The sequence below is a fragment of the Stegostoma tigrinum genome, chromosome 15 (assembly GCF_030684315.1).
Source record: "Stegostoma tigrinum isolate sSteTig4 chromosome 15, sSteTig4.hap1, whole genome shotgun sequence".
Taxonomy (NCBI): Eukaryota; Metazoa; Chordata; class Chondrichthyes; order Orectolobiformes; family Stegostomatidae; genus Stegostoma; species Stegostoma tigrinum.
The window spans coordinates 35,474,849-35,500,564 of NC_081368.1; the positions used below are offsets into that span (position 1 = coordinate 35,474,849).

Sequence of the window (25,716 nt, forward strand, 5' to 3'; positions counted from 1 at the left end):
TTCTAGCTCAATTCATATACTGGATCAATAAGTTTTACAACTAGCATCCCTACCACAAAATATTTTAATATAGCACCACTTCATAAATGTAAAGAAGTCCCATTGCTTTCACAGAAGCACAAATCAGATTTTTAAAAATCAGTTCAGCAAGTACTTACAGTCTGAAAAAGGAGTAATAAAAAGAGAATGTCTTGCTCATGTGTTAATGCATGCAATTTTGGAGCACAGATGAAACAACTGCCTTCAATGCAATGTAGACAAGCTGTTGTTTCTTTAAAATAAAGGAAATACATGTGACTACAACTTCGAACATTAATTTTCCCCTACAGGTATCTACTGATGCCAAGATATTTTTACATGACAGTTGTGATCTTCTGATATCCTGCCTGTAACCTCATTAGTGAGCCAATCTGGATATCAACAGGTGGAAATAGTTGGTCATAAGACCAGCTGTTGTTGAGGAAGGGTCACTAGACCCGAAACATTAACTGATCTTTTTTTCAAGCAGGTGCTGCCAGACCAGCTGAGCTTTTCCAGCAACGTCTATTTTTGTTCCCACTGCTACTGAACCCGATTCACCCAAAATACACATACTTCCCAAGGGGGATGGCAAACTAGCAATTTAGCAGAATTGATGGTGAATATTTCCCCTTACAAATACTGCCAAGCCTAACCTCCAATCTGTTTCAAGTTTTCACAACTTGAAATTGTCACCCTTTGACTTGAACAAGAACACACTCCACTTGCACAAAGCAACTGTGTGTAAAGTAAATTAATCAAACTAAATTTTGAATCAAAATGGGTACTTTTAAATGCATCTCAATGCTTAACACACAGGAAGTTGGGACTCATTTCCACTCTCTCCTAGTCTAACTAATTTCATTAACAGGACATTAAAACTGTTATCTCCAGCTTGCCATTTCTCCGATAATCCAAAACCACACGATACAAATCTTTCATTGCCCATAACTAACTCCCATGGTCATTCTTTCCGACCAATGCACTGTGAACATAATCCATTGTGTCTGTTTAAGAATGGAGATGGAACTTGTTTTATGGGTATCATCCTTGTGTTATTGAACATAGGTCTCATGCACGTTTAATCCACCTACCTGGTCAACAGTGTCAAAGCTTGTATTCATTTTACTTCAATTTTTTGGCCAGTTCAATCAAAAGCACCTTGGACATTCTAGCCTTAATACAGAACTTGGATTTAATTCTCAATCGACTAACAATCATATATTCTGATTCTAAGTACAAGAGGGGAATAATCCAACATTCGAGAGGAAAGTAAGACTACAAAGTAACAATGCAGATGCTCTTCGGGCACTACAGAAAATATTAAACTCTGAATTCAGTTTACATTAAACATTGCTTTGACCAAACATTCTAAACCAGGGTTCAGCGAGTTAAATCTAGGTCACGAAAGTTAACAAGTTCAGTGATATTGATCAACTTTCCTTCAAGTCACATGGCAAAGACTGTGCACTACTTCACACAATGCAAGGTACAAAGCTGAGTTCACACAAAATATACATGTATAAATCATGTATACACAGAGACTCATGCTCTCTGTAGGAAAAGAAAACTTAAAGTCCAGGAGTTGTGAAATGGACAAAGCTAAATGATATGTACACTGACCTGAGTAAGATCTGGAATGTCACCCTGATCAATTCCAACTTGCTGTGTCAACAAAGAAAAAGTTCACATTACTTCATGCAGTGCAAGTAAATAAAAAAAAAACGGAAAGTGATTGCATGCTTACAGAATGCTTCATATACAGGAAGAGGGGGAGCAGCGGGTTTAGGAGAAACAGACTACAGACAAGCATAAATATATATTCACCTCTGCAGTTTTGAGGAATTCAGACAGCTTGGTCATTCTAGCTAGAAATTTTTTGTAGATATCTAAGGCTTCCTTGCACTGGTTTTTCTTCATATCAAAGTATTTCTCTGGAAGGCAAACAACACAAAATCTTTATACACGTTTTCAAAATCATAAATGTTATAAAATGACTTTAAAAAACTCCTAAGTTAAAAACGCATTTAAGAATTGTCCATACCTGCCACTGTATTTGTTTTTAAAGCAGCTGTAGCCAGAACCATTGCAATGCATGAAAACAGGAAATAAAATGAACCTAATTATATGCAATGTTTCTGTCAACCTTGTTAGAAAAAGCATGCTGCCCCCCCATAAACATTCCAAAAGTGTGAACGGCATAATTTCTTCAGTTTACAAGTTCACATAAAAATTTATGTACTTTTCCTGATAGCTTTTATATAAACACACGGGCAAATCACAACAATTTTGGACATATACAGAAGTAGTTTGAACAGAACTTCCAAGTTTGTCATGTAAGTCTTGATGAACTAAACTCTCCCTTTACGTACTCAAAGAGTGATACACATCTTTATTTGTTCTAACCGAATTAACGTGGATGTTCTTTTCAAAATGGTTAAATGAAGTAACTTGTAATTACTCAAACTAAGAATGTTAAGATTACATCATGAATTTGTTCTATAGCTAACAGTACTGTATCTTTCCCTCAACACAATATTCAACCTTGCTTGGTGACCACTTAAAATACCATTCATCTGTGGTTTGATTTTTAAACCAAAGTTTCTGTACACTATGAAAGAAAGTAAAAAACATGAAGGATCCATCTCTGTTACATGCACAGACAATGCAGTCAGGTCCCCTGCTCCTGCAACCTTTAGAATTGTACCCTCATTTACTGCTGTCTTTCCATGTTCTTCCAACTAAAGTGCAGGCTCATTCTCGGCATTGAAACTCATCTGCCACCCATTTGTGGAGCAAGCCAAAATGTCAATTTCCTTTTGGAATTCCACACTGCCCTCCAAGTTTATAAATCTTCCAAGTTTAGTGGCGACTGTTGCAGCTTAATATTAGCCTAGACACTTACATCCTTGAGAAATGTAATGTTTGTACTCAACTAATATCTATTGGACTATTCAATATCATGACACTCAGGCCCAGTTTCTTATGTCATAGGGCTTTAACCTGATACAGTAACACTTACGTTTTTAAAAAAAAGACTGCTAGAAGCAATCTCACGCTGAATGTGGCTTAAACTGATTTTAATGCTACTGAAAACACGATCATCCGATCAACCTTCTCCCCCAAGATTATTAGAGATAACAAAGTGTAAGGCTGGATGAACACAGCAGGCCAAGCAGCATCTTAGAAGCAGGAAAGCTGACGTCTCAGGCCTAGAAACTTCATCAGAAATGGGGGAGGGGGTTCTGAAATAAATAGGGAGAGAGGGGGAGGCGGATCGAAGATGGATAGAGAAGATAGATGGAGAGGAGACAGACAAGTTAAAGAAGCAGGGATGGAGCCAGTACAGGTGAGAGTAGGTGGGGAGGTAGGGAGGGAATAGGTCAGTCTGGGGAGGACGAACAGGTCAAGGAGGCATGATGAGGTTAGTAGGAAGGAAACAGGGGTGCGGCTTGAGGTGGAGAGGGGACAGGTGAGAGGAAGAACAGGTTAGGGAAGCGGGGACGGGCTGGGCTGGTTTTGGGATGCAGTAGGGGGAGGGGAGATTTTGAAGTTTGTGAAATCCACATTGATACCATTGGGTTGCAGGGTTCCCAAGTGGAATAGGCATTGTTGTTCCTGCAACCTTTGGATGGCATCATTGTGGCACTGCAGGAGGCCCAGGATGGATATGTTGTCTGAGGAATTTGGGTGGGGGGGGGGGGCGCAGGGGGTTGAAATGGTTCACGACTGGGAGATGCAGTTATTTACTGTGAACCGAGCGTAGGTATTCTACAAAAGCAGTCCCCAAGCCTCCACTTGGTTTCCCCAATGTAGAGGAGGCCACAACGGGTACAGCGAATGCAGTATACCACATTGGCAGATGTGCAGGTGAACATCTGCTTGATGTGGAAAGTCTTCTTGGGGCCTGCGATGGGGCTGAGGGAGGAGGTAGGGGGCCAGGTGTAGCACTTCCTGCAGGTGCAGGGGAACGTGCCGGGTGTGGTGGGGTTGGAGAGGAGCGTGGAGCAGACAAGGGAGTCACGGAGAGAGAGTGGTTCCTACAGAAAACAGACAAGGGTGGGTAGGGAAAAACGTCTTTGGTGGCGGGGTCACATTGCAGATAGCCTAAGTGTTGGAGGATGATGTGTTGGATCCGGAGGTTGGTGAGGTGGTACGTGAGGATGAGGGGGATTCTCTTTTGGTGGTTATTGCAGGGACGGGGCGTGAGGGACGAGTTGGGGGAAACACAGTCGAGGGCGTTCTCAACCACTGCTGGGGTGGGGTCGAGTTGCGGTCCTTTAAAAACAAGGGACATCTGAGATGTACAGGAGTGGAATTCCTCTCACCCTGAGAGCGGATGCAGCAGAAGCGAAGGAATTGGGAATACAGGATGGCATTTTTGCAGGAAGGTGGGTGGGAGGTGGTGTATTCTAGATCGCTGTGGGAGTCAGTGGGCTTGAAATGGACATCGGTTTCTAGCTGGTTGCCCAAGATGGATACACAGAGGTCCAGGAAGGTGAGGGAGGTGATAGAGGTAGTCCAGGTGAACTTGAGGTTGGGGTGAAAGGTGCTGGTGAAGTGGATGAACTGTTCAAGCACCTCTTGGGAGCACGAGGCAGCGCCGATACAGTCATCAATGTAACAGAGGAAGAGGTGGGGTTTAGGGCCAGTGTAGGTGCAGAAGAGGGATCGTTCCATGTAACCTACAAAGAGGCAGGCATAGCGTGGGCCCATGTGGGTACCCATGGCCACCCCCTTTGTAAGAAGTGGGAGGAATCGAAAGAGAAGTTGTTGAGGGTGAGGACGAGTTCGGCTAGGCAGATGAGGGTGTTGGTGGAGGGGGACTGGTCCGGCCTGTGGGACAGGAAGAAGCAGAGGGCCTTTAGGCCATCTGCATGGGGAATGCAGGTGTATAGGGACTGGACGTCCATAGTAAAAATAGAGTGTTGGGGACTGGGGAATTGGAAGTTCTGGAGAGGGTGGAGGGCATGGGTGGTGTCATGGACATAGGTAGGGAGTTCCTAGAACAAGGGGGAGAAAATGGAGTCCAGACAGGTGGAGATGGGTTCGGTAGGGCTGGAGCAGGCGGAGACAATAGGTCGACTAGGGCAGGTGGGTTTGTGGATTTTGGGAAGGAGATAGAAGCCGGCCGTGGGGGGGTTGGGGAACAATGAGGTTGGAGGTTGTGGATGGGAGGTCACCTGAGGTGATGAGGTTGTGGATGGTTTGGGAGATGATGGTTTGGTGCTCAGGGGTGGGGTCATGATTCAGGGGGCGGTTGGAGAGTTGGCGTCTGGCCTCAGCAATGTAATGGTCAGTGCGCCATACAACTGTGCCTCCCTTGTCCACAGGTTTTATGGTCAGGTTGGGAATAGAGCGGAGGGAGCAGAGGGCTGCACGTTCTGTGGGGGAAGAGGCCATAAGACGTAGGAGTGGAAGTAAGGCCATTCGGCCCATCGAGTCCACACCGCCATTTAAATCATGGCTGATGGGCAAAGAGGTTGGAGTGGGCAAGGGGGGTGGGGGGTGCGGAGAGGTTGAGGCGATTGATGTCTCGACGGCAGTTAGAGATGAAGAGGTCGAGGGAGATTAGGAGGACTTGGGGTGGCGTCCAGGAGGAGGGCTTGCATTGGAGGCTGGAGAAGGGGTCAGTAGTGGGAAGGTTGGGCTCACGGTTAAAGAAGCAAGTGTGGATGCGGAGGCAGCGGCAAAACTGCTCAAATGTCCAAGTATGGCTGGTATTCGTTGATCTGTGGGTGGAGGGGGACAAAGGTGAGCCCCTTGCTGAGGACTGACCATTCATCCTCTGTAAGTGGTAGGTCTTTTGGCGGGGGTGGGGGGGGGGGGGAGGAGGAGGAGGGAACAGTGAAGATTTGGCAGGGCTCAGTGTAGCTGTCTCCTCTGCAGCTGCTGGCTGTGGGCGGAGTGATGTCGGCGTTGGCTGTAAGCAGGGTTCCATCAGTGTCAGCGGTGGGCGGAGTTGCATCCATGTCTGTGATGGGCGAAGGGGGGAATGAGGTAGGCAGCAGCAGTAGCGGTGACAGTAACGTCTGTGGTGTTGGATTTGGAAGTGGAGGCGGTGGCTGCAGCAGCGATGGCGTCCGCCGTCCCAAAAGTGGTGTTCCTGGCGGTGGCGGATGTGACGTCATCGGTAGGTTCTCAAGCAGTGGCTTCATGGCCAATGGCGGCGGGTACATTGTGGGGAAGGTCCTGGGTATGGCTGGGGATTTGGGAGGTGGAGCAATCCTGTTTTAGGTGGCAGGGACCAGTGCGTTTACTGTACTTACGGTTTCTAATGTCCAATAAAGCTGAGCAGAATTGAGTGTTCAGGCTGTGGATCCTACAAAGAATAAAAAACAGGAGAGGTCCTTTGCAGGTCTGGGACAGGGAGGCTCTGAACTGGGGTAGGCTGGATTGCAGTGCCTGGGAGATGCCGGCACATTGCTGAAGGTGTGTGTTGTGTGTTTCGGGCATCGTAGGATGAAATGGTTCTGGAGAGCGTGTGCCAGAGAGCGAGCGCACAAGACAGTGCGAGCGAGATTACTACTCTGGTTAACATTTTGATGACTGAAAAGTTTCGATAACTGACACCAAATAAATTACACAGATACTTGACGTAGCTGAAACAAAAACAAACAAAAAAAAAATCACAAAATGCTGGAGAAACCCAGAAGGCCTAGCAGTACTTAAAAGAGAAACACAGAGTTAACATTAAGTCTGATTTGACTTCTTCACAATTCCAGAAAATAAGAAACAAGGGAATACCATTTGGCTCCTTGAACTTGATAAGCATTTGGTAAGAAAATGCCTGATCTGATTTGGCATCCAACCTACCTTACTGTTGTTACCTGTGAGCTGTGACTTCGCTGTTGACCAAAAATATTAACTCAGCCTTGAACAGTTCAATGACCCAAATTCCACTTATCTCCGTAAAATAACTCCTAAGACCAATGACCCTCAGAGAGGAAAGTTCTCATTTTAATGGAGAAATATTGGCACTTGGATGACATTCATTTTTGCCTTATAGGATTTTTTTTGTTTTGTTTTTTAAAATCGTACACCATACATCTCACTTCTGGAAAATTAATACTGATCAATCTCCTGCTTAATTATTTGTGTTGTTAGTTAAGTAGAAATGTCCTTTACTAACCCTCGCTAAATTCTGTAATTTTCTTGGTCAATAAATGATCTTGGACTCATTACAATTTACAATTCTTACATAAAAAAAAGTGAGATTTAAACTTCATGAAATGTGGACATAGCTGACTATGCCAGCCTTTATTGCCCATCCCAAGTTATCCTTGGGAAGATGGTGGTGAGCTGCCTTCTTGAATCACTGCAATCCATTTGATATCAGAATTCCAAGATTTTTACTCAGTGATAGTGAACATGTTGCAGTATATTTCCAAGTGTGGATGGCAATTTCCCAATTGTGCAACTCTTAAATCACAGTTGTTTGTCCCACTTCGCTTCCTAGCACCGATTTAGGCAAAGCCTCTTTCCTTACTCTCTCAGAAACATTGATGCAAGAAATAATTTTGGATGCATTCTAAATAGTATTTGCAACTTTAGTCCCATACATTCTCTTGATGCCAGTCTGCCCTACCTTAGATGATTTTAAAATACCTTGCAGCAAGCTCCCACCTCCTATTAAAAAGCATGATCATCACAGTAGTCAAGCTGCCGACAAATAGGGCCTCCCTGCTTGCAAAAGTGTATTAATGATTAGTAATAAAATCATTGCTAAGCAGGATTTCCTCCATCACTCAGATTTACAGTGCCACTCTTTAAAATTGTAAAAATGAAACTGTAAGGAAAGTTATTTGCTGTTACTGGGTCTATTTCCAGATGTTGCATTATCTCAAAGAAAGCATACTTCCCACTAAAAGCCACCATCCAGTCCTAAACACTTCAACTAGAGTTTCTTTGACACTTGTCCACAAACAAGCACTGCCACACCTCTAGCCCATTAGAGGCTCTGGCAAGTACTTCTTTCATTACTGTTATTCCAAAATTTATTTGGATAGGTTTTTAAAACTATTAAACATTGTTTTTGTCTATATTAAAGTAGTTTTTTTAAATAACATTTCAGCAATTACAGTCATTCCATGTTGCAGAAGAGAGTGAAGTTGCCAGAAATAATTAGGGAAGGACAACACATTCCTCCTTTTCATGTCAGGACACAATTTCCTGACAATCATGTAAGACAGAAAGAAATGTCTATTTCATTTTAGCAACATATCAGAAACCTGTCCTGAGCTAGGTAACAGATGATGGATATCAGACATATAGTGTTTTCAATTTCTGTTCTGCTTAAATCACCAAACTGAACTCCATACACACCCCTCATGAACGCTGTCTTTTGGTTACAAAAATTATTGCCTCTTCTTTCCACTGTCTGCAACATTTGTTACAGCACAAATATCAATGAATATTATGGCCACAAGCTAATGTGTTTTAACACTATTCATTTTGAGTCAGGCATGCTTTATGTAACTTCTGAGGTTTTATCAGGTAATAAGCATTGCTCAGTTGTATTAAGTTGGTATGTATTTTCAAGGCCATAATGTGCAACTGTGGCTCTGAAGGACAATTTTATGTAGCTCTTAAATTTTCAAACTCATACATTTCATGTTCCACAAAGATGGTGGTTTGAGATGGCATTAAAATACATATAAATAGCCAAAGCTTGATGGTATTTTCTTTCCAATTCAGAAACAAAATCTACTGATGGAGGGAAGCAAGCAGGAAAAGAACCTTGTGCAAGCCTTTATTTACCCTGAAGTAAATCGTTAAATACTGTAAATATACAGAAATACAAGCAGAGTAATAATGGTCAGGCTTAAATCAAAAACAGATTTTGATGTCATTACAATATGGAAACATTGGAGTGCAAACAGAAGAATCAGAGGTTTTCATTACAAGATAAGCAGCTTTCTCATCTATTTGTTTTTGCTTAAAAACTAGTTTAAACAACTAATTCTTCAAAGAGACAAATGGCAAATTATTTATTTATCCAGACTCATTCCCTAGACTTGAGTTTTATACAACTTTTCTCTTTTTGAAAATAGAAGATGATATAAAAGCAGGTAGTAAGAGTTTCTACAACTATTTAAATAGGAAAAGCAATTAAAGCGCCAAATGTATATTAAATGTAGTAATGAGAATTTGGGGAGTTGAAGGAATGTTAATCTCTTTCTCAAAATCAAAATTTGCTTGTATTTAGCATTTAGGAATTAACTGAAAGTCACTGTTATACAGCGCAGCCTGAATGGAGTGCTAGGCTTTGGACAAGTTAGAGCAGTTTGGCGAGGTGGGGGGGGAGAAAAAGGTGCTTTTCTTTTTTTGAATCCTGCAGGAATTCATTCCGTCTTTAGGTATTCAACTTATTAGCAGTGAAATGGAGACTGATTAGTTAGTATGGATGAATAATACTAATTTCTAGTCTCTAATCTCCAGTTTAAAATTACTTTTGAACTACTCAAAGTATGGCAGAGCTTGAACATATGCATATCCAATCTGGTGCACGTGCAATATTGTGAACACAACCAGTACCAAGACAATCACGTGTTCAACTGTCACTAGATGAGGGAGCTTGGGCTCCAGGTTTCAGAGTTCAGCAAAAGCTGAAGTCATTGTGGGATTTACCTGAGGCAAAGGAACACCTCAATAGCACACTTAGGGCAGTTGTCACAAAGATAGTAACATGCAGGCAAATAAAGAATGGATGACTACCAAATAAACCAGACAGGTGGTGCAGGAATTTCCCAAAACCATGTTACTTATTAAGCAGTTTTCTATCTGGTCACTGCATAGGTCAACCATTCCTCGAAGTAATGCTACACAATCTAAGCCTGTGGCACCACAGATGGTTCACCAGCACAGGAGGGAAGAGAGACAATTGGAACTGCAGTAGCAATGGGGGTTTCTATTTGGTAGGGGATAAAAATAAGCAGTTCTGCAGGTGCAGATGTGACTTCAAGGTGGCATACTACCTTCCTGGTTCAACATGATCTCGACAAGGGTGATCAGCCAGAGGCTGCAGTCATGTTCTACATTGGTACCATCAGCATAGAGGAAGGGAACAGTTCTGCAATCATAATTTAGGAAACTAGATAGGCAATTAGCATGCAGGAACTGAAAGGTTGTAATCTTTGGATTATTCCCAGTGCCATACGAAAATAGGAGGATAGGTCAGATGAATGCCTGGCTGGAAAGATGATGCAGGAGGGAGGGCTTTTGATTTCTGGGACACTAGGACTACTAGACATGGTTCTTGAGAAAGAGTTGGGCCAAACAGATCAAATGCCAGCAGAAATGAAACATTTAGGGAACAGTGGTTATTGTATCATAAGGTTTAAAAATGACAGTGGAAAAAAAAACAAATGTACAATCCAGAACAAGAACTGGGAGACAGCTGACTTCAAATCAATCAGGCAAGACTGAAAGCAAATTTACAGTTAAACAGTAGGCTAATTCAAGATAGTAGATTCTCTAGCATCTGCAGTTCCTGGGATGACAAAGGTGGAGAGCTGGATGAACACAGCAGGCCAAGCAGCATTCAGAGGAGCAGGAAGGTTGACGTTTCAGATCTAGGCCCTTCTTCAGAAATCTGGCTAATTCAATACATGGTTCAGGTATGGTCAAGTTATATTCCCGCAATTAGAAAGTTGGGCAAACAAATCCAAAGCTGCTTGAATTATAAAGGATTAGAAATTAAGATGAAGAACAAAAGGTATGCTCACGACATGCATCAAGTAGAAAATACAATTGAGAATCAAGCTGATCAATGTTCAGAAGGAAGATATAAAACAAAATGAGAGAAAAGTAAAAAGGGACCATGAAAAGAGACTGTCGTCTGACAAAGTGAACGTCAACTCTTTTACAAGCATACAAGTAGTATGAATGGGAACGTTTTTAAAAAAAAAAGGAGCAGGGCCAATTAGGGACCAAAAGGAAGTTTACTTATGGCTGAGATATAGAATGAGTTTGCAACTAGAGAGCAGATATTACTCAGTCCATGGTAATAGAGGAGGAAATTCATTCACCGGAAGGGTTCAAAATTATAAAAGGTGATGGTATTGGATAGACTTCAGTGCTTTAAAAAAAATATATAAATCAGCGAAACAATGGTACCAGGACTGGAAAAATGCATCCAAGGATGAAGGAAGAGTGTGAGAAAATATGGAGACACTGGCAATAACTTTTGCCATTCTTTTTAAGATTCTGGGGTGGTGTCAGAAGAGGGGAGAACTATTAAAAAAGGGGTACACACAAGCCCAGCAATTAGAGGTCAGTTAATTTAACTTCAGTGGTGAGGAAACATTTAGAATCAATTATTTGGGATAGAATTAGTGGTCACATGAACCAATATAGAGATTAACTGAAGAGAGTCGACATGGATTTCTTAACAGAAAATCATGTTTTAATAATAAAACGTTTTGTAAAGGTAGGGGGTTGATGAGGATGATGCTTTGTATGTGACGTACATGGGACTTCCAAAAAGGTGTTTGATTCAGTGTTAAACAACAGACTTGTCAATAAAGTCAGAGTGCATGGGTTAAAAGGGATGGTACCTCCATGGCTATAAATTTGGCTGAATGATTGAAGACACTAAGAGTTAATAAGCTTTTTCAGGTTGGAAGGAGGTCTGCCATGGAGATGGAGGTGGGGAATGGGGTCCTTTTCCTGATGTACATTAACGATCTAGACCTTGGTGCAAAACGGACAATTTCCAAGTCTGTGGATGCAAAATTTGAAAGCATTGTAAACTTGAGGACCATATAGAACCTCAAATAGGGCATTCGACAAGTTGGAGCAAGAAGATAGGTGGCAAGTGATGTTCAATGCTGAGAAACATGAAGTGATACAAGTTTGTGGAAGAACCGCAAGTTCAGGTATGGTCACAGACGCAGTAAGATGAAAAGTACAGTATTACTCGAAAAATATGTGCATAAACAGATCCATATGTACGTCTGTTCATAAATTATTAAAAACGGCAGGGGCTGAGGGGTAGCAGATGCAATTTAGATAAATGAGGCATTTTGGTATGGCAAATCAAGGTAGGACTTATGCACTTAATGGAACGGTCTTGATGACTGTTGCCAAACAAAGAGACTTTGGGGTGCAGCTTCATAGTTCCTTGAAAGTGAAGTTTCAGGTAGTGAAGGTGATGTTTGGTACACTAGCCTTTACTGGTCAGTGCATTAGTATAGGAGTTAGGATGTCATGTTGGGGCTGTACGGGACATTGGTTCGGCTACTTTTGGAATACTGGATTCAATTCTGGTCTCCCTGCTATGGGATTGGTGTTGTGAAACTTGAAAGGGTTCAGAAAAGATTTACAAGGATATTGCTGGGTTTGGAGGGTTTGAGCTATAAGGAGAGGCTAAACAGGCTGGGCTATTTTCCTTGGGTTGTTGGAGACATAGGGGTAACCTTAGAGGTCTATAAAGGTATGAGGGGCATGGATAGGATGAATAGACAAGGTCTTTCTCCCAGGACAGGGGAGTCCAAACCTAGAGGACATAGGTTTAAGGTGAAAGGGGAAAAATATAAAAGGGACCCCAAGGGTAACAATTTCATGCAGAGGATGGTGCTTGTTTCCTTTTAAAACCATTAACAGGATGAGGATGTCGCTGGCTGTCCCAAATTGCCCAGAGGGCAGTTCAGGGTCAACCACATTGCAATGGGTCTGGAGTCACACATAGGCCAGACTAGGTAAAGATGGCCGTTTCCTTCCCTAAAGGACATTAGTGAAGCAGATGGGTTTTTCCAAAAATCAACAATGGATTCATGATCATCATTAGATTCTTAATTCCAGATATTTTACTGAATTCAAATTCCATGATCTGCTGCAGCGTGATTCGAACCCGGGTCCCCAGAATGTTATACGTTTCTGAACTAACAGTCCAGCAATAATACCACTAGACCATCACCTCCCAAGTGGAAGTGGAACAGGAAGTGGAGAAAACTGGTGCAATTACAATATTTAAGAAGTATTTGGATGGGTACATGAATAGGGAGGGTTGGGAGGGATTTGGGCTAAATGGGACTAGATTAATTTAGGATATCTGGGTGGCACGGTCAAGTTGTACCAAAGGGCCTGTTCCCATGCTGTACAACTCTATACCTGTGATGTGGAGCAACCAGTTATAAAAACTTGCAATTGCATTCTATATCTCTATTAATAAAAGTATGCAAGTGCAAGGAAGTTGTACTGAATTTGCAGAACATACTAGAGCTCAGAGAAAGCACTGTGTCCAAATCCAGGCAAGACACTTTAGCATAAAATAGAGGGCTGAGCAGGTTTACAAGTGATCCCAGGGATGAGAAACTTCAATTATGAAGACGGACAGGAGAATTTGTGATTGTTTTCCTTGGAGAGGACAAGGCCCAGAAGAGAAGAGATTTAATTGAAATTTTCAAAATCACCAGCAATCTGGACTGAGTAGCTAAGAAGAAACTGATCCCAACAGTAAAAGGAGCAAGAATGTGAGAACACAAATTTAAAATGATTCGCAAAAGATGCAAAATGTGATGCAAGAAAAGAAAACTTGTTATGCACCAAGTAGTTAAGGTCTGGAAGGCACTGCCTGGAGTTCTGGTTATTCAAACAAGACATTCAAGACATCACTGGATGATTACTTGAATAATCATCACGTCCAGGGCTATGGGGCAATGGCACTGTCATAGTGCTCACTGGGAGAGCTTGTGCAGACAATGTGCTCAATGGCCTCATCTAGCACCAAACAATTCTGATTCTAGAAGTTATTAAAAGGTACAATAAGATGTGGGTATTCTTGTACATTAATTACAAAACATTAGTTGGTGGTTACAGCAAATGTTTAGAAACACAAATAGAATGTCGGTATTTATTGTTAGAGGAATGGAATGTAAAATTAGCAAATTGTCACTCCAGCTGTACAGGTGTCTTAGCAAGAACATATCTAGATTATTGTGTCCAATATTAGGTTTTTGGTTTGTAACCGGAAATAATTGCCTCAGAAGCAGTTCAGTGAATGTCCATTTGACTGCTGCCTAGGATAGGCTTATTTTATGAATAGATGTTAACAGGTTGGGCTTATCCTTGAGTGTAGAAGAATTGAATTTGATCTTATCAAACATAAAAAATTGAGGGAGTTGGTAGGATGGATACTAGAAAGGTACTCCCTCTAGGCAGCAGGGAATGACTAGAACTAGAAAACACACAGAATACAATGGCATTCTTTTAAAAATCGGAATTTTTTCCTCTCAAGGGATTGTTAATCCGTGGACCTGCCTTCCCAAAAGAGCAATGGAGGCTCAGTCATGAAATTTATTCAAGGCTAATCTAAAGAAAATATCTGATAGACTAAAGGAATCAAGAGTTATGGACAGGAAGATGGAATTGAGACCACAACTGGATCAGCCATTATCTTACTGAAAGAAGGAGCAGTCTTGAAGGGTCAAATAGCCTGTCCTACCACTCACATGGTACTACCTCCAACATTCCTCGCATAAGGTTTATGGTCGATATTCTTCGGAAACTACGATTCAAGGTTCAGGAATGATTGTGGACAGAAAAGACTACTTCGTATTAAGCGTTCTCCCACCACTTTTGAAACACCTTCTTTATGCTTGTGTGTTGTTGAAAAATTATTTGAAATGATTAATTGACAAGTGATTCCAGGCTATTTACAATTAAGAGGGAGCCAGACATGGGGGGATAAAGTATCATAAAAGTATCAAAAAGGAAAACTAAAGCATAAAAAATTAAGTTAGACCGTTTATCTCCAGTGAGACAATTTATAGAGAAACCTGAATGGTCTTTTCCTGTTTCAGGTCTATTGTATAAAAGTTCTGTTCCAATTCACACCCCCAACTGTTTATCACTACGAATAGAGCAAAAACAAACTCAATGTTATCTTGGGAACAGTTCTAACTGTTGTAAAAAAACTCAAGACGTATTTTGCACAATGGAGGTGGAACTTCAGTTGCTATGTGGCCCCCAAATTAACACTCTATAAACTGGAGATGCAAGTCTGTACTTTTATTTGCACAAGCTATGGGACAGCAGTTGGGAAATACTATAAGTGCTTAATCAGAAAAGGTATCCAAGAATAGACTGTAAAGACCTCAAAAAAAAAACACTTACAGGACATATTCCTAATTAAAACAAATTAAAAAGATAGTGAAAGCAGAATTGTTACCCAGAAAGTGAGTAACTTTACCACTTTTTGCATTTAAAAGGAACAGATGGCATGATTTGACCTCCGAGAACAGATACAGAATAAAGTTGGACAAACCTGGTCTGCATGAAATACCTTACTAAAAGACAGATTCATTGTAGGGAGCAGAGTGAACTAGAACAACATTGTAATTTGCCTTCTGTTCAAACTCTTATTCAAAGCCGAACTTCCACCTAATTAATTGCTCACCCAGTAAGTTGATGATCCCTTCATTATAGGCAGCAAAAAGCCTGATTGAATCTTTGAACAGTAGCATAAAGGCAGCATTTATTACTCCATTTGTCAGCTCATTTGGATTTGCCTGTATCCAAAAAAAAACAGGAAATTTATGTTAAAAACAGCATCCAATGATTTAAAAAATTCAAAACAGACTGAACTTTGACTTCAGCTTCCAAAGTAGATCAAAGTCTGAAACTTGCCTGAAGTAATCCATTAATATGTCTGGAAAAGATAACTGCAAAGTTGTCAATCTCTAACTGGAGCAGCTGGATTGTTGCTACTCAAATGTATGGCAGGAATTTAAGTTATAAAAAGATATTATGCAGTTGATTGATAATCAAGTCACAACTTAGTAAGAAGAATTTCACCTAGAGTGTCAGTACAGGTGAGACAGATAGCAGTTCCCTTAGGTAGATTCCTTTAAACCAAAAGTCAGAGCACAGTATAAATGAAAGCAAATGCTAAAATTTAAGGATGTTCATAAAGAAATTATTATTTCATGAATGGGAAACGCAAAAGATTAATACAATGCTTTTCAACCCCAATTCCAATCTATCCTACATTAACGAAATTAAGCCAACTCTCTACTAACTACAAAAGATGCTATGTGGATGGGGATAATTCAGCAAAACTGGAAGGAAAACTAAAAGACCAACCCGACTTAGACAGCATAATTTATTGTGAGAAGTAGTAATGTTACACCAGTACATCAGAACTTAAATGCACAGAATTTCATTCTGCAAGCAAATGATGTCATCACTGGTGGAAAGATTGTGGAACAGTACAAGCTCAAAGTTCTGCTTTTCAATAAATGCATAATACTGCAGATGGTTTAAAAATTCAAAACAAAAACAGAAAATGCTAGAAATACTCAACTGGTCAGGCAACATCTGTGGAAAAAGAAACAGTTAAATGTTTCAGGTTGGTGACCTCATGTCAGGGCTGGGAAAGGTTACAGATGCAATCAGTTTTGAGCAAAGATGAGGAAAAGAGATAATGTGGTAAACAGGAGAGATTGAATGACATAAAAAAAGTCTTAGGAGGGTGAAAAGGAATAGTGATAAGGCAAGGAAAGAAACAAAAAAAAGTGCCTACAGCTTGAAAGCAAAAAACAGAAAAAAATAGAAAAATGCAAAGGAATCAAAATGGACGGCCTCTTTATTTTAATTTGTTCATGTGTCAGCATCACAGCCTCGGCCAGAGGGCAGTCAAGAGTCAACCCATTGTTGTGGGACTGGAATCATATACAGCGAGGCCTGGTAAGGATGGTGCATTTCCTACTGTGAACAGCATTAAAAGGAACCAGATGGGTGTTTGCAACAATCGAGAGGTTACATGGCTATCACTAGGGTAGCTATTTCTCAATGATAATGGGAACTGCAGATGCTGGAGAATCCAAGATAACAAAGTGTGGAGCTGGATGAACACAACAGGCCAAGCAGCATCTCAGGAGCACAAAAGCTGACGTTTCGGGCCTAGACCCTTCTCTGATGAAGCGTCTAGGCCCAAAACGTCAGCTTTTGTGCTCCTGAGATGCTGCTTGGCCTGCTGTGTTCATCCAGCTCCACACTTTGTTATCTTAGCTATTTCTCAAGTCCGGTTTGCTACTGAATTCAAAATTTCACCATTTGCACAGTGTGATTCAAACCCATGTCCCTAGAATATTAGATTGAGAGTCTGTATTTCTAGACCAATGGCATTGCCATTATTTGTTTGAGAGTGTTGAACTCAAAGTTAAGTCTGAAAGACTGTAAAATGTTTACCAGAATGATGAGGTGCTGCTCAAGCTTGTTTTGAGCTTCAATACATAACATGTATGTTAAAATGAAGAATTTAAAATTCTATTGCATCAACATCCGATATAGAAATGTCAGTTGTGGAGCACAAGATTTTAATGGCATTATAAACAACGTTCTTACGAATGAGAAGGAAGCATCAATTATACCCCACTTTAGGTTTGTAACACCAACTTAATTTTCAAAGTAAAATTTCACAAAGATATAACAGAATAGCGTGGTTTGAAATAAGATTACCATTGATTACTGGGCTAATGGAAACAAACTGATCAATCTGCTCTAATTCCCTGCTTCTATATTCCCAGCAGACCAACAATACTCAGACTACAGTCTTTAATAGAGGCAAACAGCTGGAGATCCAGCTATAGCCCCATGTTAACCCCTTTTAGAGAGGTCCACCATATCATTTGTCACTCATACACAGTAATGCCAGCAGCTGGTCTTCCACCAGGGTCAAGAATCCCAGGCAGAGAAGTTGGACCTGCTCAGAACAGCCAGCCAATTAGAGGCCAGAACCATGATTCAGTGGCAACACCAGCATGCAGGTGGTAGCTGCTGTGGTACGGCACTCACCCAAGTCCTACAATAGTGATTGGATCCCAGGCCACGGCTATGCAATGGCAGATGATTAAGAATGATCTGCCAATTCTCTTTTTCAATTGCATGACTCTAGATGTGGACCACTTTCTGTACTCAGCTCCAAGTCAAAAAAATTGAAACAATTCAAACAGTTGAAAGAAAATAAATGCTGGCCAAAGATTATTCTTCACCCAGCTGAGTTGAACATTTAAATGGTCACCTTCTTTCCTGATCCTCAGTTCCTTGATCAGGCACCAAGTGTCTTTGATCAAGGGACTACCACACCTCGCACCCCGAGAGCCCACAAACAGCAGCATACGGATTTGCTGGTCATGCTCCCTGCATTACAAGCACCCTATCAGCAGTGGTGAATGAGACCCTTAAGGAGCATTAATTGGCAGCAGGGCAAAAAAGCTGTCCATGGCCCTTGCCACAAAGAACGAGTAGAACTGAATCCCCAACTAATTGCCTCCCACTTGATTAAATCCCTTCCTCCCACCACTGAGGGCACATGGAAGGGCATTAATTGCCTACGTGCATTATTACTAGAGATTAAACACCAAAGAAATAAAACGGAATTGATTTTTGTAATTAAAAACAAGATATTATCACATTTGATAAAGACTATCCCCCACAAAAAGCAAACATTTTCAAAGATATAGACCGACTACTAACAACAGAAATAATTAAGCAAAATCATTGGGTAGGATATACTAAAAAAAATTGTACATACGTCAAAATCCAGGAGTGCATCCAGCTGATTCTGTATAAGAGGCAGAGTTTTCAGCAATTTCTCTGTATTCATTGTTCTCATTACTCCATCCATCCTATAACAGCATACAAAATGTAACTGCATAATCTATACATTAAAAATACCAATTGCAGATTTCTTCCACTCATTATCTGGCTGAAGGAAATACAATACATTTGTCAGGCAAACTGCAACAATGTTCAGATGTTTCATACATCTACAAGAATTAGCAGACAATGATGTTGTTTGCTAAGTGACAGGCTGCATCAACAGTTTGAATGATAAGCTATAAAAATTTTTATGCACAAGTAAACTTCATATCTTGTAATATTGTTTCTACTATCTTTCTTTCAAAAAAAGTGTTATAATTTATTTTTCTTTAATAGTTTTGTTTAAAAAAGAAACATGATAGACCACAAAAAGTCTGTTGGATAGAGGTGTTTCATTATGAAAATGTACAGGATATTAATGCTAACTTTTAAAAGACAGATTAAGAAAAAGATAATATTGAAAAGAAAGTGCAAAATCTGTGTATTAATTAATCCTAACAACTGCTACAAAGGATTCAGGCCAACATTACTAAATATATTATCAAAGTTATCTAAGCCTTGTGTGCCTACTAGGGTAAGACATACCCTCTTTTCATTTTGGTGAAGTCAACTGCCATTAGTCTGTACGAGAGTGCTTTTTCATTAAGATATCTGCTATATCGTCTGATGAAAGTGGACATGTCATATCCTACAAGAAAGGAAGAAAAATGTTACAGTCGACATTAAGTTTATTTACACTATTAATCTGAAAAAGAGCAAGAGCAAGTGATGCGGCCTTTAATAATTTGCATATATTGATTGTATCTAAAAATATTGTTTTCTTTACTCAAATACAACTTACCTTGCATGGCACTTTTATCCAAAAAATTATTTAAGTTGAACAAAGTATTTCTTGAAGCCAAATACTGTATAAAACGCTGCAAGAAAGAAAAGTCATTAGCTGGTAAATGAAGTTTAGTGCATCAGTGTCAATATCAAAATTATTGGACCTTATGCAGATTTTGAAAACACACAATTTCCTCTAATAAAACAGAGTGCTGGAGAAACTCAACAGGTCCAGCAAAATCCGTGGGGACAAAAACAAAGTTAACTTCTTGAGCACAACATGACTCTTCTTTGGTACTGACAAAAGTTGGAAGCGTAACAGGATTTACAGTGTTGAGAAAAAGGTGGGGATGAGCAAGTGGAAGAGTGTGGAAGGTCAAAAGAAAACGGTTTGAGGGCAAGAGAGATTCGGAATCAAAGGTATTATACAGTAAAAGGAAAAAGTGTGGATGATAATGGTTGTGAAGTGCCAAAGCATCGATCCAGAGTGAGGGTGGGTGGAAGAACGCATGAGGTGGTGGAAATGGCAAAGGATGCTACTTTGAATACAAGGGCTGCTGGGATGGAAACTGAGGACAATGGGAATCCTATTATGGTTCTAAGACTTCCCTCATTCTGTCTAAATAAAAAGCTCCTGCTGTGGGTACTGGAATGGGTCCTCTTTCTGCCTGTGTCTTTGTGGATTATGTGGAACATTCCTTGTACCGTCCCAACAGGTCCTGTCTTACAAATCTTTTGCCAGTACACAGATGCCCATGTAGGTGATGCTTCCTGCTCTCATTTGGAAAAATTAAAATCAATTGCTTCCAACTTCCACGCTACTCTCACCTTCTCTCTGAACAGTGGAACAACTTTGTCACACTTAAATACATAAAACATCTGCAATGATCTAGGAAGATCCAACTGCACTTATCGTGCTCTATTCAGCTACGGATCAGGCAGGAGGTGGGGGAAGTTATAGAAGATCTTGTGGAGTTCACAAGTAAACTAATGGCTTCCAAACTAAGATTTTATCTTTGTATCAAAAATGCACTTCACAAATATAAAATTTTGTGCTTTAAACAAAGGTGATGAAACAAGGGTTTGTTCAGGAAGAGAACCATTTTAGCCAGTTTCTTAAAGCAGTTACCTGGAGTCAACATGCTTCGTTGCATTCTTAATTACTTTCACAGCAAAAAGAAAACAATATGGCATGACCCATGTTTTAAGCTCAAATACTGTTTATAACAGGTTCCAATTTGCTCTAGTTCAGGTTCCAAAATGACATGAATTTATGAAACAAAGAAATATAATCCAACTAATTTCCTACTTTAGTTGAGATAAAAGTTATTTCAGCCCTGTCACTGAAAATAGGTTCAAATTGCAAGAGGCAGGGCACTGGATATATCAATTTGCTAGAATATAAATACATGCATTATCTACCTGTTTAAGACACTACCAAAGCCTAGTTATCCAGCTGAGCGCACCAAGCTAGTAGCCAAGTCAGGAAACAGTCCCTCAGTCCAACTATTTCATGACAACCAAGTTTCCCCAAACTAAAGCAGTCCCAACTGCCTGCTTTTAGCCCATTTCCCTCCAAACCTCTCCTATTGGTGTACCTATCCAAATGCCTTTTAAATATCAAGCAAAATCACCAAGACAATGAATAGGGACCTAAACGACTAAGGCTGAACGATGGATATAATTTATTTAGAATTTCATCCGAGAAAGGTAACAGACCACCCCTTAAGACAAGGTAACAAAATGCTCAGGGATCAATACAACAGGCCTGATACTGTTGCAGTCAGGATTACAGTTTAATAAAATTAAAGCAGCTTGACCAGAGGCGATTCCTTTACTACTGGACCATATCTTAAAATACAACTTATTTTGGGAAATGGTAAGTGACAGAAAGAGAATCTATGTTGTGTCACTCCAAAATGTAAGACTAATGACTAGATAATTCATTTCTATTACATAGAAATTTGATGAAGTACCATCATCATCACTAGATGAGTATCATCCAACATTTATCTTAAACAGTCACAGATTTCCACTTTGGCCTAATGCAAATCAGAGGAGACAGCCAAAGCAATTTTCTTATGTATGCAGTCTTTGGCTTTTAGGAAACCTGCAGACAGTAAAGTCATTTACATTTTTCAGGAAAACAGGATTCAGTATTCATTCTTAGGAAGTCAAATTCAGTTGATTCAAGGCCTTGTACTTTTCAAAAAGCAAAGTACATGCTTTGGTTTATTTTCTGTCTGAAGTGGTGGTCAGTTCAGTGGAAGATCATCGCAATAAATCCAAGCTCAGATACCAAAAGCTATTTATTTGAAATGTAAACTTTACTCTGAGAAAGTGGGGCAATTTTCTCTCTTCCTGTTTCATTTACACCCTTTGTACATCTATGCTCCCTTCACCATTATTAGCAACCCTGTTGTCTTTGGCTCTGAGCACCCCTGTAGTCTGTTCCATATGCTCCTTCCACCCCCACCCCCCACTACCCATGGTATAAAAAACACAATTTTCCAATTTCTTCTGTGAAGTCACAGACTCAAAAGTGTTATTTGTTGCTCTCTCCACAGATGCTACCAGGCTTGAAGTTCTGCAACACTGCTTTCAGATTTCCAACATCCACACAGCATTGTTTTTATCTTTAAGATGGTGTTGTACTTAAGTTGGTAGATGGAATACTTCAAAGTAGCTTCTTTCATGGAAAGTATACAAATAAAAACAACAAACCGTAATGGGTTAAATATAGATGTAAAAGGCATACACATCACTACTGATTATGAAGTAGTGGTAAAACATACCAAGGTTTGTGTCACATGCTATTCTGACATTGAAAAATACACGCATTTACGTATTTCAAATATCAGAATTACATTTGTTTGCGGTATTATAAAAAAAGAATCATTAAGACACCATCACTGAATGCCTATTTTTTAAACTCAAGATACCTTTTAAGATTGCTATTATTCTCAAATTTGTAAATCTAGGTCCACTTTTTTAAAAAGAAGATTATCCTAACTTAATACAATTACTTCAGAGCAAAGGTATCAATATCTGTCAATTCTATTTCTCACATTTGTAAGCTTACATGCAAAAAAGCTGATCGTAAGCCCCGAAGTTCTGACGGGAACACAAAAATAGAATAATAATTGTTGTAGATAAGTGTGGATACTTTCCTGGCAATTTAAATCGGCTAACGTTGCAAGGAAAACCAAATCTAAAGATTAGAAAACACAGAATCTGTGCATTTAATTCTGCTGAATAGCTAACCACAAAGGAAATAGCATACCAATCGTCCACTATGGCCTAGGCTAGCCCTCCGTTAGAGCGGACTGCCTGTTGAGTCTGATTGCATAATGACCATTTTAGGGGATAGGGATCAGAATAAAGAGCTTCAGGTACAAATCTACTATGTAGTTAGGGCAAGAACACTGGAATGTCTCTCACCTATCTAAATCATTATCTTTAAAGACAAAGCTTTAAACACAGAATAGAAGTCAAAACACTTCCTTACCATAGCGTGGCATACCCGAGCAAGCAACAGCTTTACTAAAAATAGAAATTTTGAGCTTGCCCAACCTGGTTAAAAATTTATGCTAAATGTTTCCAAAATAATACTAGCCGATAATTTTTGATTCTTTATGGGATGAGGACATCACTGGCTAGGCAGCATTTATTGCTCATCCCTAATTGCCCAGACAGCAGTTCAGAGTCAACCACATTGCTACAGGCCCGGGGTCAGATGTAGGCCACGCCAGATAAGGGTGGCAGTTTCCTTCCCTAAAGGACATTCGTGAACCAGATGGGTTTTTCCTGACAATCAGCAATGGATTCAATAGATTCTTTTTTCCAGATATTTTATTGATTTCAAATTCCAAATCTGTTGTGGCAGGATTTGAACCTGGGTCCCTAGAGTGTTATCCAGGTCTCTGGACTAACAGTCCAGCGATAAAACCACTTGGCCATTGCCTCCCCTAAATGCAATTTGATTGATAACACTTACCTCATTCCCATACATCATCAAATGATGCGTTGTGATTAAAGCTTTAAACACCACAACCCAGCTGTTGTTTGTTGCCCTTTCAAACAGAGTATCTGCCATTTGTGGTATGTTCACATTCATCTCATTGGTACATTGGATTAAGTCTAGAAAAAGAACAGTATAAAGGCAATTAAACAGACATTTCTGGTTCTGGCGTTCCCCCCACCCAAAAATCGGTCCTTAAATTTCTACTAGAGCTTTTATTTGAAGTGTTCCACTACACCCAGACGTAACTTAGGAATTCAGCAAAAACAAATATGCAGTGGTGAAGGCTGGCACAATTACAACATTTAAAAGGAATCTGGGTGGGTATACGAATAGGGAGGGTTTAAAAGAAGGATATGGGTCAAATGCCAGTAAATGCCATTAATTTAGGATATCTGGTCACCGTGAACAAGTTGGACGGAAGGGTCTGTTTCCATGCTGTACATCTCTATGACTTGACACAAAATCACTCATTGTCTGCAAGTTAAACAAGGACTTTGATCTGGCATCATTAACGTTTTAACATCAAGTGGAAGCACAGATAAAATGAACATTGATTCAATGTCTTCTTGGCCAACAAAATTTCATTTTAAAGCAGGTGATGGTAATGAGCACAGACGTATTTAATGGACCAACCAGTAGAGCTAGAAACATAGAAGACAAGTGGTGTAGGGCATTCCATCCTTTCAGCCTGCACTACCAATCTGCAAGATCAGAGTTGATCGTGCAATCTCAGCATCCCTCACACCATTCCCCTTGATCTCTTAGTGGCAAGGGCCATGTCCAGCTCCCTCTTGAACATACTTAATGAACTGGCCCCAACAGCTTCCTGAGGGAGAGAATTCCACAGGTTCACATCTGAGTGAAGAAATTCTTCCTCAGCTCAGTCCCAATTCGCTTACCTCTTATTCTTCGAATGTGACCCCTAATTCTGGGCTTCCACAACATTGGAAACATTCTCCAGCATCTGGCCTGTGATTTCTGAATTTGTCTACCCAGTACAATATCAGCACCTCCAGATCATTTAAATTGTGGGTTAATTAGTTTCCATTAATCATTAAGTTAAAAGAAAACCAGGTTTTTAACAAGTAGCAATTTTGTGGAAACAGCACTAATTTCGACAAAAATGGTTGAATAAATAATTCCATAGACTATTGGTTGGAAAGGGGTATTCAAATGGAGCCCAAGAAAAGTTTCATTGCTGAGAAAGTAAACATTCTGCATTTCAGGCAATGCAATGTCACAATCAATTCAGTATAACAGTTAGACATTAAGTAAATTTTCCTGAAAACATATCCCAATAAGCTGCAGTCCCAGTCTCAGGTCATCTTTTCTTGTGCAATACCTTGGGCTTAAGGATGACTTGCTTCTAGAGAACGGGAGAGCAAAAGATTACCTGCATCTCATTTTTAATGAATACATGTATGACTTGAATAAAAAAGGTACGTTACTGAAGTCACTGCTTTCTGCAAATAGTTAAGCCGCATTAACATACAACTATTGCAACTGTGCCAAAATAAGGACTTATCTACAAAATGTAGACATTTAAAAAAAAAAGTTCACAGGATGCTGCTGCTTGGCTAGTATCCATTGGCTATCACTAACTGCCCATGAAGGTGGGGCGAGGTGCCGTCTCGAACCACATACTGTTGTTTGGAAGGCAGCTTCAGGATTTTGATGGAATGGCAACATCGCTCCAAGTCAGGAGGGGAGTCAGACAGACTTGGAGGTGGTGGTTTTCGCATACATCTATTTGGTTCCTTCTGTCTGGTTGAGATTGTGTTTTAAAAGGCGCTGGGCAAAAGGCCCCACAGCAAGTTACTTCCGTGGTGCTGATAAGGGATTATTAAGTGAGGAGAGCCAGAGCCAGAAGTTGTGGTCTACACTGATGACTGTCACCGACTAGGCCAACATTTAATACCTGTCTTGGATTGCCCAGAGGGCATCCAAGCATCAACTATGTTGCTATGGAACTAGAAATCACATAGGGCAGAGCAGGTAAAGGACATTGCCCTACAGGCCAATTTGATTACACGGTCACCACTGAACTAACATTTGATTGCAGATTTGTACTGAATTTAAATTTCAGTAGCTGCCAGAGGGATTCGAGTACATGCACAGAACATTAACCCAGAGTTCTGGATTACTAGTCCAGCAACTTTACCACTATATCACCACTTCCCCTAAAATTTCCAGGTACAAAGTGAATACAGAAATAGGAAGATAAGACCAGATGCCTGCATGGC

At 40.3% G+C, this 25,716-nt stretch overlaps 1 protein-coding gene across 9 annotated transcripts in view; it reads right to left on the minus strand.

Annotated features, from left to right (window-relative positions):
* The window catches only part of si:ch211-200p22.4 (phosphatidylinositol-binding clathrin assembly protein), a 132,593-nt gene that overhangs the window by 72,806 nt on the left and 34,071 nt on the right, over positions 1 to 25,716 (minus strand). For 6 of the 9 annotated variants that reach the window (XM_048544735.2, XM_048544736.2, XM_048544739.2 and 3 more), the window contains 8 exons: positions 23,447 to 23,589; positions 19,466 to 19,541; positions 19,210 to 19,312; positions 18,557 to 18,650; positions 15,419 to 15,530; positions 2,063 to 2,089; positions 1,846 to 1,952; positions 1,642 to 1,683 (listed from right to left, as the gene is read on the minus strand). In XM_048544735.2, coding sequence (XP_048400692.1) covers positions 1,642 to 1,683; positions 1,846 to 1,952; positions 2,063 to 2,089; positions 15,419 to 15,530; positions 18,557 to 18,650; positions 19,210 to 19,312; positions 19,466 to 19,541; positions 23,447 to 23,589 — 704 coding nt within the window. The remainder of the gene's footprint in view (positions 1 to 1,641; positions 1,684 to 1,845; positions 1,953 to 2,062; positions 2,090 to 15,418; positions 15,531 to 18,556; positions 18,651 to 19,209; positions 19,313 to 19,465; positions 19,542 to 23,446; positions 23,590 to 25,716) is intronic. The other 3 variants (XM_048544740.2, XM_048544737.2, XM_048544742.2) reach the window with 1 other exon arrangement.